Raw genomic sequence first — 16,039 nt, forward strand, 5'->3', positions numbered from 1 at the left:
TTAAACTGTGATATTACGTTACTATCACCAAGCGCTATCCACACATTACAACATCACGTAATATGATCGCATCACCTAACATTATTGTCTTACAAAAGTAATGTAATATTTCATATCATATTTCAAAGCATCAGGTAGCATTATCGCTTTTCGATACACAAGTCGTGGTAGGAGTTGTCGATGCTGACACCGAGTATCGGACTGGATTCGTGTTGGCTTTGTACTAAAAAACAATTTCGGGTGCATGTGAATATGGGAATGCAGATTTTTGGCTTTAAGCAATTGATTTGTTAGTACAGGCGGCCGAGACGACTATGGAGCGATGAAGCTGACTACCGGTTGCGAATCTGTCCTCTCGGCTCATTTTGATGTCAAAAGGTGAATTCGATTTTCTGTGTGATAGAAGAACTTTAATTATGCCAAGCAAATATATCATCTTAGTGAAGTAATGCCCGTTCGTAAAAATCATAATTCCCTGTTCCTTGCATGTGAAAATATTGTACCATTTATTATCTTATAATATATCCTTATATGCAATCTTTTGTTTTTTTCATTCTTCATTAATACCTACTTGGCGCTGTCGTATACTTTACGTTATGAATGTACTAAATGCAGACCAAATTATTCCAGTAATATTTGGTACTATGGGCTGCCGAGTTTTAGTATTTGATATCGATGACACATCACGGTTAGGGTAATGAAAGGTAGATGTTTGTGCTATTAGTTTCTAATATCACTTTTTTCAGAAAGTGGTATGATATCAAATTACTCTACAACACACGAGCTCCTCTGGGACTAGGTGTTACCGTAATCCATACCAGATGAGTTTATAGTGGCGGCGCAGCGTTCATTTCGTCAGTAGTTGGATAGTTCTTCACAAACCCGTCTTGGTACAAAACAATTGTTGTGTCGTGCATAGGGTTGTCAATCCGATGTTCTATTGGATTGCCTTTCATGGTCTATATTAGGCTGGTCGTGCTTTACTAAATGAATTTTATTCTATTTTCCTTTTGTGCGTTTGTGTTGACTTTTGACAAAGCACAAATATCTAAGTCGTAATCAATGGTCCCCATGCTAATAGCTTTGTTGACTTACAAAGAAAGTAATATTTGCTAAGTTTTAGCGACATTTTTCGGATTCGCCTGTGGTAGATGAATTTCATAGGATTCGTATTGGTCCCTACTTGGCTTGTAAATTACCTGCGTTCCAAAATGGCACAGTTTTTTGTAAGTTATAGGTCGTTTGTAGTTTATTATGGCTTTTCACGCGAGGCAAGTAATAAAGTCCGATCTTCGTTGATGGCGTCTTCCAAGAACTCAACCTCAGATACAGCCAAAATAGACCTTGTCGCTGTGGCTATTATGCCAAGTTTGTTAAGGTGTTCGAACTGCAACGTAAATGCTCCTTTGCTCAACACTCTTAGATGTCGCCGTCATAGAGCTCCTCAGTACTTCTACAAAGCGCCGAAAAGACGGTGGTGTGGATAACGATAATACGGTTTATTGAGGTCGTTGAAGATAGAAGGTCACCACAGGGTAGCTTTTTTTTTAAGTAAAGCGGACTCGCCAACCGACTCTTTGACGGTTTTCAGTATCCCATCTTGAGGAAATAATCGAATAACCTTTGTGGCGCGTTGAGTAATCATTGGTCCAATTGAACTAAAAGCTTTTAACTCATATGCACAGTCTTAAGATTGGTCATTAATGACAGTTACTTCAATATATCTTGATATCGTGATTGCCCGTAGATGTTTAGGTGGAGACGGTTTTCACTGAAATGGCCCCTGGAAATGCTGACTGCATTCTCTACAATGGCGGCCAAGATACTCCATTCAATTCAGCCGTGTATGAAATCCTTCTACTTCGTCAACGAAGGAATCTGATGACGATTGCGATATCGATGAATCTTCAATCCAAATGTTGCCTAGATGCTAGCGATTCTGTCAACTATGCCGGCGACTTTGTTTCCAGGATTGAAGTGGTCATCAGTCCGCTGTCTTCCTAATCTACCTCCTCTTCAATGGCGCTACAGCCCAAAATCGTGCCTCGGCCTTCCGGATGCATCGTCTCCAATTATCTCGATTCAAAGACCGGTCCTCCATTAGAAAATCTTAGAATTGATCTGCAATCTGCAATTCTCCCAACGTTTCTTTAGCTTCCTTTGGTCAGCTGCCATGAATTCTGCCTTTTAGCACTCGTTTCGGAATCCTTTCTACGTGCATTCGTTCGATGTGACTAGCTGGGTGGAGATCATCTACTTGCTTAAGACCTGACACTACAGGAAAGCTTTATGTTAAGTTCATTTTGGGGTTTTACTTGGTCCTCGCTGTTAATCATTGTGGCTTCAACTACCCGAACTAGCTTCGGTGCGATTTTTAGGTCAATCATTATTCTGTACAGAGCCTTACGCCTGACAAAAGTCGACGAACAGTTGGGCAACATCGATGACATATTCCTAGCACTTTTCAAGCACCTGCTTAACTGCGAATATCTGGTCCGTTGTTGATTGGCTGCATCTGAAGCCAGCTTGGTACTCTCCAATGATGTCAGCACGTTGTAGCAAGTGCACAGCAATGGGATTCCCCCGTAGTATTCGCAACGCAGACGATCATCCTTTTTGTACATTGGACAAATTACACTTTTTGTCCAGTTGTCAGGTAGTTGTTCGGTTGTTCAGATTCTGCTGATTAGTTTATAGAGTCGGCTGGTGATCTACTTGACCGCACTAATTTCGAGGAGCGACTGATCCCTACATTATAATGCATGGCCTACAATCTTTGAGGTCGAATATTCACGTTTGTACAAAAATTACTGATGGCTTTTGGACATTAGGGCAGAAGCAACTATCCAGAAGCTTCCTTTGCCTCTTTCATGAGGAGTAGCACAATCGCTTTATTTTTCGCGCATATTTCTTTGGCATATGTTATAACGTTTGTCTCACAATTTGTAGGTCACTAGCCTGAAAATTTAATTTATTATTGGTCGCGATAAGCAAGGAATATTTTAAGTGGATTCTTATTTCGCGACTAATGCCATGATCATTGGAGTTAATGATGTCTTCAGGCTTCTATGGGTTCTATAATAGATCCTACATCACATTAAATAACTAAGAATTTTACATTTCTTTAAAAAATTCCTTAATTTTCTGCGGTTCTTGGCCGCTGGCAATATTCCTTCTTCCGCTTGTACCATGAAACAAACGCCTTTCATATTAAGTCATAAAACTGATCCTCCTTCCTCGAAATGCTGTCTTGCAAGCATCCTCATCTCTCCGCATGAAATTATTTCAGCGAAAAAACATCCATCCGCGCAGGAGGAAATTAGCTCCTTCACAAAAAACACTACTGTTGCACGATGTATCTGCCAAAGGTTCACAATATGTAATACACCTTTAAATTGTAATGGGAGCCATTAAAATCACCTTGCCTGCCGGTAATTACACAAAATTGAGGTTTTCATTTAAAGATTCTGCAGCCTCGAGTGATTCGTGCTAGGTGGAAGCAGCAAAACCAACCAGAATGGAAACAGGTACGAGTTCGAGGCACTCTTCTCCATCCGAGCGTTCTGTAGAAGAAGACATGGTTGTTCAGTGAATTTCGTTTCCTCCCGCCGTTGCGTCTCCAGAGATATCTGTGTACTCATTGAAGAACGTCATTGTATCTGGGATCAAGCCGAATTATGTTCTTTATTTTTAGTACACGTTCAGCGTACTTTTACCTGGTGTAACTTGTTGGCCATGTTCGTGTTCTCCTTCGCTCCGCGCGATGGTGATTTCCGAACGTGATATTATTGCGAAAGGTGTTTTGGAAATCATGCTATGGCTAATTTTCTCATGTTGATCGGAACCAGACAATATAAGCATCGAGTTGGATCTGATCATTAAAATCTAATGATCTCCTGTAAGTTTTTCATTATTTTTTGTTTGTCCGGCTATATCTATGGCAGGCGGGATGGAACCGGGCCGAGAGGAAGGAAGAACTGACCTCGATTCTTGAAAATTCGTTGGTGCCTGGATTCTACTTGTTTTGAATACTTTTCCAATGCTATTTTTAGGGAAAAAGAACATTTTCTGGGGAATGCTACTTTTAAATGTTTTAGATGTATCTGGTAGGACCTATGCCTCAACAATCATCCCCATTCAAGCCCACTTGACATGTATGTTGGAGACAGAGTACATCGCTACTTATAAAAACATATCGGATGCTCATAGTATTCCGAATTTCAGCTCCCATCCATTGGCTCCTCCATTAATTCATATATGACGACATTTCGTCGCCAATTTTTTGTTCAATTTACTGTGACTAGAGTTGTGTACACTTGGCAGAAGTACTTAATTACTCGTCTCCAGAAGCACTCTTGACGCCTTCAGCCCAGCGCAGTTGAGATCACTCCATTCCTTTTCATGTATGTCAAATTAAATCTTTAATGGCTTTTTAATTGAACTCGATGAAATTTGCGCAAAATTATCTACCGCAGTCCTCGGCCATTCAAACATGCAGAGCGACTATTATTTTTGAGGCAAAAACTACTTGCACGCTCTTGAAATTCACTGAATTATAAAAATAAAATCTTGGTATCTTCCATAAAGGAATGGCGGCTGCGATAAAAAGATACTGACTTGGATCTAGCAGGCATTTATGAAATCAATGGGTTCCCTTCCCTCCGCAACTCACTGGCTCATATTCTGGCGGTAATTTCCCAGAATTTAATTAAAGAAATTCTCAGCTTCGTCATGAGTGTTCTGTAATTACCACCCATCTTGAGATACGCTGCGATTTCGAGTAAATTATACCGCAGCATGCGGTAAATATATTAGGGAATTTTTCCCGTGTATCTATTGGCGGCTTAATTTAGTTTCCGCCAAGTACGGAGCACACTTGCTGGCTGCGGAAGATCCATCGAATGCGTTCATAGACTCGAAAGATGGAACAGCATTCCAACTGTGTCAAAATTGAAATGCACCGCAAGGGACGCATCAGGGTCCTATGCTGCGCTTTTCAGGTGGCGTTTTTACTAGAAACTGCATAAACGGTGATTTCTCGTGGTGCGGACGAGCAGCGCATTGCAAATGGACTCAGTTGAATGGGAAACTTTGTATAGTTGATAAATGCCAAGTTTAGTGATCGGAACGTCCACAAAGGAACGGTTGACGACAGGTAGGATGACGACGACGTCTGCAGTAATGAATACCGCGCAACTCAATAGCAGCCAATTAGTAATGTCGCGTAATTGCATTTGGTTGTCATTTAGCAAAGGTATGCATGTCAATGCGAATTACATGGCATTCGTATAGAAAATCAATTGCAGACGACAAACATGAATGTGAACACGGAGCGCTTGGAACGCATAAGGTAATGCGGCCTGTGTTCGGATAATGTAAAGTTTTATATAATAGTTTCTGATTATGTGGTCAACACGGAAGAAAATGACGGTTGGATGGCGAAGGTACTGGAGCGTCAGGTTTTCAATGTTGCTCCTTGGTGAGTCCGAATTTACTTTCCGGTCATGACTACTTGCGTTTATTAAGATTTTGTGTAAAACAAAACTCCAAATGTATAACCCGAAAAATGGGGTTTAAAAATACATTAAAAATGTTTCCTAGTTGTCCTAAAAGGCGACTATTTCGAAACTTTATTTCTATGGAAGCATCAACAGCGCCTCGAATCTGGATTGACCTAACTGCTACGACCTGTAGCTACTAAATACGGTTTATGATCGCTTTGTAGACATTGTAGACGTTCCTGCATCATCCTATATCGATGGTCCCTAGAATGCTCGCTTTTCCCAAATGGAGCGAGAATTCTGGCGATATAAGCATGTACATTCTGGGCTAAGCGCATATGCTGGGAGGCATGATTTTGGCGACCGCAATAATAATGAAGAAAAATTTAAGCTTCCATAAGTTTTGCATCGTCTTCGGTGTGACACGGTTCGAGCGCAGGGCCTACTACAAGGTCAGTTGGATTTCGATTTACTGGCCTATCACTACTGCGTCCCTCCCCTAGAAATACGGGCCATCTCCGCAATCCATCTTCCGTAGAACGTTGGGGCATTTCCCGCTGCTCAAATAGCAGATATTCTAAGCAATCTGCTGAAGGTTCGCTATCGTTGAAAAATTCGAGGAATATAGCGTAGCGTACGCTCTGATAAAACGGTTTGTGGCGGAAACAGAAGCTTCCGGAAGTAGTAACGATTTCTCTATCCTATATCGCATCATGAAAGAGCTGAAAGATGGTCACAAGTTTTTCTATCCCCCTGAGAGGGACATTAACAAACGGTTTCTCATACATGATGGTAAGCAGTTGAGACATTTGGTAGAGCTACTACTTCCACTCATTCATAAATTCTGGGACATTTGCCCCCGTGTGTGGAAGAAGGAAATGGTCATTAAGAGCACCTATGTTGGGTGCAACAACTGTAAAGGATATTTGTATGCTTCCTATCGTTGCGAAGATTAGCTAAATTCATCCTGGAACACATCAAGGAACCACCTCGAAAGCTTGATCGTTCTAAATCCTCCCGTGCCGACCACGTTAATACTTTTCGGATCATTAAGGAACAGTGTGCGGAGTTCAGATCCCCGTCCTATCTGCTTACCATTGATTTCGAGAAAATCTTCAACAACATGAACAGGGAGTGTATTTGGAATGCTCTAGGCAAGTGAGAATTCCGGAGAAATATCAGGTGCTGTATCGAGGTATAACCTCAGAGGCATTTGAAGTTTAAATCGGCATCCGCCTGGATTGCATTTTGTCATTGATACTTCTCCTTTAAGTTGTCGATGATATTTGTCGTACTATCTTATCCGGTGGTGTGATTCAATGAACGCTGTCCTCTTTCTTCAGACACCTCGACTATGTTGCTGGCATCTACTTGTTCTATTACCGCGCCGTAGCTCCTGGCGAAATTGTTGTGGATTTGGAGGAGGAGCTAAGCAAAATCGGACTGAAAATAAACACCATCAAAACTAAGATCCTCATTCTGACAAATCTTTGTAAATTTTATATTTGCATTCATTTGTCTATTTTTCAATAATATTGTTAAGGAAATTTGCACGGCATCCTTGAAGAATTATTGTGCCCATTTAACTGGCTATAGAATGCATATCAATTGTAGTATCTCAAGTAGTCCTATAACCAGCAGGAATTGTAGTATATTCTCTATTTCCAAGCATTCCAACTTGGCATCTGATAGTAAGCATTCCACCAGGTGCCTTATTCTACTTTGCACAAGTGCCGAACATTGTCGCAGAACATATATGTAGGTTTCGTCACTCTTCGCACAGAATTCGCAGACATCGTTTGTACATATCCCTAGCTTGCCCAGATAGTAGTTTAGCCGGCAACGACCAGTGAGTATTTTCACTATGATCCGGAGGTTTTTCTTGGTAAGGTTTAAATAATCCTTTGAGTACGGGGGTTCATTTTCCCCATGAACACCCTGAACTGCTTCATTTCCTTGTAGGTTCGTCGAGTATAGTTTCATCAGGCATCCCTCTTAATTTTTCTATAATACTTCGTAGCATTTCTGATTCCGTAGGAGAGCTTCGGTCCGTGTAGAGGCATCCTTGCCCCTTTTCTGGCCAACTTGTCCGCTGCCTCATTCTCTTCTAATCCAACAACCGTGAGTCGTGTTTCACGGCACTCCCATTCCAATTTGGAATTTACCTGGTTAGCCTGAGTGTTGAACGCCACTTGGCTGTTAGTCACCTGTAAGTTATCAGAGCCCCCCTTTCCGATATGGATGTTCCTAATATGTGTCTTCCAGAGAAATCATTGGTCTAGTGTAATTCCCAAATATCTTACCTACGTTTCTCGTTTCACCTCCATGCCATGTAACCTAATGGTTTTCAAGTGATTGTATATCTAAAAAGGGTAGTTTCTGCCGACTGTGGCGCCGAGCCAGATGTCACGTGACGTCTTAACAACGATCATTTCGATGTTTTTTCCAAAATTTGGAAATGCAAATATTTCAACATCATCAGGAACTGTCAATATAACTCGAGAAAGGTCAAGACATTCATCATGTCTGCCTCGTATGATCGAATAACAAATGAAGGACTTCCTTGGCGTACAGGCCAGGTACATGTGGCAGCGTATAGGTCACTTATCGAGAAAGGGCAACAATTCCATTGTGAGTTATGACCTACAATAGAATCTATCTATCTATCACTATCGCAAATTACTGGCGAATGGGCCGTTCTAGAGCCGCGTAGTGTAACATAGTGGGAGAAGACTGCAAGCTTCTCGGAAAATAGTTGGCGGAGTTGAAGCAAATTGCCAGGAATCTGTTACGATGGCGAGTGGATGTAGTTGATGCACTATGCCCCACATAGCGGTTCATTGCAACCATATATATCCCATGATGTTTAACGTGTTGGTCGCTTTAGAACTGCGGGATGCAGAACAACAGAGGAGGATTGTTGACTTTTCGTGAAGTTCTAAAGTTAGCTGGGACACTTTGTGAGAAACCAACAACGATAACTCGTGGGTCTGGTAAAGAGAGTTGCAGTACATTTATAGCAAACCAGCAACGATGAATCATAGGCGTGGCAGATCAGAGTTCTAATTAATTCAGTTCCCAGTAGTGTGCGGCAACGCTCTTCTCTGACGTTAGTATGGTTCGCCTCTATGTTTTTGATTTTTAAATAGATATTTCTTCCCAGCTCAATTACTGAATATCCGACTAACTGGGATATTTCTACCTTTAATATTAGATCGATATTAATGACATTGGTCATCCAACGTTAAGCGTGCTATACACTGTTTTTTGCATATGCTTTCCTAGCGTCTCATAGCAAAGCTGATCACGAGCAACTTATTCAATTATGGAATGATCGCCTCATGCAACACGGTCTCAGGTTGAATCTGAATAAAAGTTAATTTTTAGCGACCTATCCTAATGAAACAGGCACTACCACTGACAGGGGCAGTGGGTTGCTCGGAACTGTACGATTTGAATATTTCAGATCAATGAACTGCGTTATGAAATTGCTTGATGCCTTAGCGCAACCTGGCTGAAGTGGCATTGATTTTGAGTGTTGGCGACTATAAAAGACAATGAATTACGCCTTCGTAATAGGGACGAAGATGTTGCGTTGGACTAGTGGCATAATACGCCTTGATCGCATCCGAAATGAGGATATCCGCGATTAATACTCTCTGTGGATTTCAAAGATCCGATTTCATGATATACAATCAATTTTCCATTTGATTTGGATAATCTAACTCGACCCAGTATTCAGAGGCAGAGACGGAAACGCAAATAGACGCTGTAAGATATAAAAATGTCTATGATCTTTTGTTGAAAAATAACATTTTTTTAAATCTGTTAAAACAATTCAGTCGTCTGAATATTTCAAAGAATACTTCACATGAATGTACATTTGTCAGATTAAGGCTATCATCTAATTTCGACTTTTTTCTCTGACATCTACAATTACTTCTATCTATTGATCAAATTTCACGTTCCAATTTGACGACAAGAGTCACATTTCGCCACTGCAATTATCGTCCATCGCCAGAAATCCTCAAATGCCCAGACTCATTGTCTCCAGCCACTTAATTGCATCTCCTGCTAAATTCCAAACTTTTTCTCCCACTCAACCATATCCGAAATCATTCACAAACATCTTATAGATGTGCCCGATTTAAAGATGCCTTCCTTAGAATTTTGACCAATTGAAAAATAACGAAAATTGTGACGAAACATGGTTGATCCTTTACCAGAGGAAAAAACACATTACCTGAAATTAAATCCTTGGATCCAAAACATGAAAAAAGTTGGCACTCGGCCATGTATTTTTGGAAATGAATTCTGAGAATCAACGGCAACGATAGGATGGAAGATGGTCTGAATGGATCAAGCCCCAAACCGAGAAGAACGTGCATCAGATTCCCTTGACATTTCTGACGAATGGATGGATGGATGGATTTCTTGTCGTTACCACACAACTCCTCTCGTGGTGTCATATACTTGGTGCACATTTAATCATGGCAAACTAGTTCAAATACTTTTCTCGAGAAGAAATCCGCGCCAAAAGTTTTTTGTGTTTTCGCCTCAGGCCGTTCTCAAAATGTCTCGGGTAATCCATTGTTCTTCAAAAACTCGTACGAAGCGAAATTATTTCGGGATATATTTCATGGTTTTTCGTTGTCGAGATCGTAGTGATGATATCATAAATATTCCATTAAATGACATTTCAATTTATTATATCAAAAAAAGTACTCATTGAATTCAATTAATGATTATTTAGGAAATTTTTGGTTCTATGATGGACACTCCTTTCCGTTGCTTCATAATTATACAAGGTTTGATAAACATGAATCTTCATTTCATACGCTTTTAATTACAAAATAAGGAAAAGTCGGATTCATTGTTTCTTCTTAGGTTTTCCTTGATTTTTAAAGATCTTTGAATTGATTTTCAATGTTTCATAGCAAACAAAATCTAATTAAAATCGGTTCACTCTTCGGCTGCCTATCACTGGCATATATGTGTGCGATTTTTACTCACTAAAACAACCTCTTAATTCATGGCCCCTTCGCCGTAGAACCACCGGAAAGTATTTCGTCCCGGGATGAATATAGCTTTAGTTACCTCTACTTTCGACTAGCGGCTGCATTTGCAGCCGCGCCTTCCTCGACTCTTCTGCCTCTCGGTCTACATTGAATTCGCCCCACAATGATGTCTTCTGGCATGCAAGCATTTTCTCGATTGGAATTTCTGGTGCTACCACCTTTCCCAAAGTCTTCTAGTGACTCTTCTGTGTCATTATTTGACAATGGAAAAAGACTTGATTCGGGTCTTCAGAGATACGGTTGTTGCTGGGGCAGCTAAGTAAGCTGTCTAGTTTGAGCCTATATGGGTGTTCATGTTTATCTCTCGGTGCCTTCTCTGTGTTAGGATCTTAATGCTGGCTTTCCACCGACTGCTATTGTTGTTCCCACCTGCTCAACAATTCTTCTCTTGCGGCGTTTTCCACTTGCCGATCAGAGGAAGAACCGGGGCTATTATAGATGTCTCTCATCTCATAGTCCAGAATGTCGATCGGCAATATTCCGACTGTCGCATAAGCCACATCGTCTTTGACAATTCTGAAGCCCCAGCACGCTATTGAGGCGGCCTTTCTGTAAACCGCATTCTTTTTTTAGGCATTGCATGTTGTATGCAGTGTAGTTTCCCAAACCTTCAGCCTGCAAATGCGTCGAAGCATCGTATTTGCCTGGCCTGATTCATACAAGTATATTGTACAGAGGCAGCATTTACCTCTGTTCTTCTGTTTTGTCCACGGCAACTGCAATATCTGTATTTTTCAGCATAACAGTGATTGTTTTGGATGAATACAATTTCATATCGGCGAGATGTTTTGCAATTACAAATAACGCTATGTCATCGGCGTAATCCGCTCTTGCGGCCTCCTTAGCAATTGGGATGTTGAAGACTACATTATACATCATGTTCTCCAAGGGAAGTCCAAGAATATAAACTTGTCATACCAAAACCTTCTTTCTATTAGATAGCTATCGATAAGCAAGTAACCGCCATTGGCTGATCTGGTTGTGCGGACACCGAAATGCCAGCTTGATAAGCATCCAAGACTCAACAAAAGGGAGCAATCTGGTATAAGGTAACTCGCTGCAGCCTTTTCTCCATAATGTCCAATAGGCGCTATTAGTTTACCAGGAGTCTTGATCAGCTTTATGTAACAACACTATGTCCGTGTCTGTCTGCCATGCGCACTTTTCAGCAAGGATGTATTTTTTTTTGTCCGAATCATGTAATGTTTGATGCCAAAAAGAAGTCTCAATTGGCAAATACTTTCTGAAACATTACTTAGGTTGGACATCAGTTACAAATGGAGCGGCTGAGTGGTCACTTCTTCAGAAAACATCTGAAAAATCTGAAAAAAATAAGTCACAAAATGTTCTTCTTAAAAAAAATGTTAATAAAATAGTAAATTATTAAATTTTGTGAATTTTTGTGAAATTTCCAATAATATAAGTCACAATATGCCAGAAGAATTCGTGCGCTGGGTTCAAATGCTCTACCGCGATCCGAAAAGTAAAGTTAGAAGTATGGCGGGTGTATCAAAACCGCTTCGTGTCTCTGTTAGTGTTCATCAGAGAAGCGCCCTCTCACCACTCCTCTTTGTTCTCGTTATGAACACCGTCACACGGGATATCCAACGTCCTGTGCCCGACACACTGCTTTATGCAGATGATGTTTTCCTAGCATCTGATAGCAAAAATGATCTCGAGCAACTTGTAAACAATGGAATGATCGCCTCATGCAACACGGTCTCAGATTGAACCTAAACAAAACTGAATTTTTGACGACCGATCCCCATGAAACAGGCACAATCACTGTCAGCGGCAGTGACAGTGAGCGATTTAAATACCCCGGATCAACGCTATCAGCCAATGAAGAACTTATGAAATTGCTTAACGCATTAACGACGCCTGGTTGAAGTGGCGTTCCACAACTGGTGTTCTTTGTGCTCCACGTATCAACGAACATCTTAAATCTAAAATTTACGGCAATGTCGTCCGTCCTGTCGCTGTCTATGGTTTTGAGTGTTGGCTAACTATAAAAGACAATGAACGACGTCTTGCGGTAATGGAGACGAAGATGTTACGTTGGACAAGTGGCGTCACACGTTTTGATCACATCCGAAATAAGGATATCCGCGATCGTTATGGGGTTGCACCGATCGTGGAAAAGTTGCGAGAGAGGCGGCTTCGATGGTCATGTAATTCGCGCTAACGAGAATTCACTTGCCAAGATTGCTCTGAACATCGAAGTCGATGATAAACGACCAAAAGGCCGGCCGAAACAACGGTGGTTGATAACCTGGATGGGGATTTAAAAGCCTCAAGATTGCACCCAGATCAGGCATTCGAGAGAGCCAAATGGCGAAATCGATCACGACGAGCCGACCCCGCTTTTGAACGGGAAAAAGGCTGAAGAAAAAGAAGATAAGTCACAATATGCTGGAAACTTAGCTTCAATGTTATAATTGTCGAAATTGCCTTTTTTTGCTAAGAAATGAATTGCCAGTATTGCGTGGAAGTGAATGGACGTCATGAATTGTGCACCCCAACGTTCGAAAAAGCCTTTTAATACCTGAAATGATGATGATGATGAACTTTCTTTTTGCGAGTTATTTGTGTCTGTTTTAAGTGAACTTCTGCTTGCTTGCTAAACAGTGCTCAACTTTCATCGAAAATCTATATTGCAACCCAATATTCTACTAGGGATACAGTTTTGTGCGAAGAAACTGTCGTGCATCCAAATTTTCCCTAACCTTTTCGTACCTAAAAAATACCGCTTGCGAATTCCCAACTTGCTTTTCAATTAACTAAATCAATTTTAAAATAAAGTTGCATCTCTCAAATATTTTTTTTTTTTTGTTTCTCTTTACAGATCACCAAACTCCTTCCGCTTGTTGAGTCTGAATGCTCAGAGCGAGTTCGCTTTCTTATATGTTCATCACTTTTTCCACTCTGCTCACCGGACGTCCCCCGCCCAGTGACAGCATGCAAGGAGCTCTGCGAAACAATAGAAGCGGATTGCATGAAAGAACCGACAGTGGTACATCTTTGGCCGTCTTTCTTGATTTGCAAAAACCTGCCTCATCCAGACAATCAGGAACTATGCATGCAAATACCACAGGAGAAAATTCAAATTCCGCCACAACAGAATACTTACTGGCCTTGGTTTCACTGGAAAAGTTCGCATCCGTTAAAGTCAATTCCAAAAATTATTTGTCCAGTAAACTACACAGCAGCGAACGAAGTATGCATCCCTCAATGTGATAGAGATGTCCTCTATTCATCACATCAGAAGAAAGTAACTGAAACGCTGATCCTATCACTGGCTGCGATTTGCTTCATTGTTACGCTGTTTTCATTGGTGACATTTTGGGCGGAGCCAACGAGATTTGGGTATCCAGAACGGCCAGTATTGTTCCTTGTCCTGAGTTATAATCTGATAAGCGTTTGCAATCTAGAAGGTATTGTTTTTCACAGTCCCGGCAGAGATGCCATTGCCGAAGAGAACTCTTCATGCGCGTTATCGCCGCCTTGCCTCGCATCTTACATAACTACAAGCTATCTTACACTTAGTGCTACAACTTGGTGGTTGATTTTCGCATTGTGTTATTACCTCTCATCAAATAAGCGCTGGTCAAGTGAGGCACTTGAGAAGAAATCAGGACTATTTCATGTTTTGGCATGGGTTCCACCACTGGCCCCGCCAATTAGTGCCCTACTTTGGGGAGCCATTAAGCCACATGAACTAACTGGGATTTGTACAGCTCCAGGATTCGTAGAAATACCAGCATTGATGCTTTTAACTTCAGGAGCAATATTCACGATACTCGCCTCACGGTCGCTTCAAGGACTTCAAGAACAACTGCGCATAGCGAACGACAGTCAACGCTTCTCACAGGTTCGAAAGCGAATACTTATTTTCAGCATTCTGTATTTTGTCCCAGCGACTTTGTCAATAGTACTAACCTTCTTCGAGAAACTAGAAAACGAGGTGCCGCCATGCCTGAGTCCAGAATCTTGCGAGATACCTACTAAGAACTCCTCGATATGCACAATTCTGAGACTGATTTGCCACTTCGTTGCTGGCTCCTTGACTGGAATGTGGGTGTGGTCCAGGAAAACTTGTGAGTCCTACCGAAATAGGATCACAGCATCACCTCCAGTGACCCAGGTGAAAAAACCCAAACCACACATCCAGAGTGGACCTTTATACAGCGGCATCAATTTCCATAACGTACCACTTTACAGCGATAATCACTCGCGAGTGTAGTATTGAGTCAAGCGATTAGTTTTAAGGATCTACTTTCAAGTACTTTAGTATTGAATACGCAAGAAAAATTTGTCAGTACTACTACATATGATAACTGTAATCCCAGTAGGTGCATGCACGCTTAGGCTAACGATAGTTTGTGTAAATATTTAGGACTAGGAAAAACTGTGAAATTTGTTTTAAATTATTTTTTATTATTTTTGTATGAGCTGAAATGAATCTGAACCACGTGTGGTGTGTACAAAGTGTAAGAAGTTTTATAACTCGATGTGTATATATTATGTAAAAGAGCTTTAAATTTAATAATTTATTTTTGTACATAGAAGGAAAAATAAACTTTATAAGTTTCTTGAATCAATTCCTATGTTTTTATTTAAGAATGAATACTTTTATAGGTAAGAAAGGGCATCCTGTGGCTCTCTAAATTACACCGATTCAAACGAAATTTGGCAAACACATAGGAACTATGAAATTCCGCGCATATACAGTGAGTGACATAAATTTAGATGGAGTTTAAAGGGGGCTCCCTATACATGGAAAGGGGGGATGTGGCTTAGTACTTTTCGAACGCGACATTAGTTTTGATGTGAATTGTAAATTTCGCGAGTAAGGAATCGAAACGTGCACTCTTAAAGTGCGACAGAACCCATTTTGAAATTGACTGAAAAACCACCCTCAAATTCTTTGTAGGAATACTAATATCGCAGAATAGACAGTATCACGCACAATATTACCAAGTTTCATGGAAATCCGGCTATTAGTATTGCAGTTATAGAAATTCAAACTTATCAATTTACTGCATCTGAAGCCATGTGGATAAGATGCTGACGTCATAAGTAACCAGAATAATTGGTAATCGGGCCAAATATTAAAATTCCATTCATGAAGAATCTACTTCTCCCCAGTCCTTTGCTCTTTGGTGCCATTAGGCGAGCTCTTTTTGTTTCATATAAAACCTTATAAGAATCTATTCAATGTCTGTCTTTTTTCAGAGTTGAAAGGTAGAAAGGTTCGCAGCCTACTGCTAGCTCCTACCATGCAGTTATGTGAGACTCTCGCTCACTAAAACCACCTCTACCCGCGGGACTGCTCTAAAGCATTGCGTCGCGGGGCTGGATCAGTTACTAACTGCGGCTCTTGTGGTTCTCTCCATTTCTTCTTTTCTTCGGAATTCTTCCTGCCTAAGCTGCTCGTGAATATTTGCCAGCACTTTTCCA

At 40.9% G+C, this 16,039-nt stretch overlaps 1 protein-coding gene across 1 annotated transcript in view; it reads left to right on the forward strand.

The window, feature by feature from the left end:
* Positions 1-15,180, forward strand: part of LOC119657661 (frizzled-3) — a 60,155-nt gene extending 44,975 nt beyond the window's left edge. The window contains exon 2 of the mRNA XM_038064688.1: positions 13,425-15,180. Coding sequence (XP_037920616.1) covers positions 13,425-14,822 — 1,398 coding nt within the window. The 3' untranslated portion in view covers positions 14,823-15,180. The remainder of the gene's footprint in view (positions 1-13,424) is intronic.
* Positions 15,181-16,039: the final 859 nt, after the last annotated feature.

The sequence above is a fragment of the Hermetia illucens genome, chromosome 5 (assembly GCF_905115235.1).
Source record: "Hermetia illucens chromosome 5, iHerIll2.2.curated.20191125, whole genome shotgun sequence".
Lineage (NCBI taxonomy): Eukaryota > Metazoa > Arthropoda > Insecta > Diptera > Stratiomyidae > Hermetia > Hermetia illucens.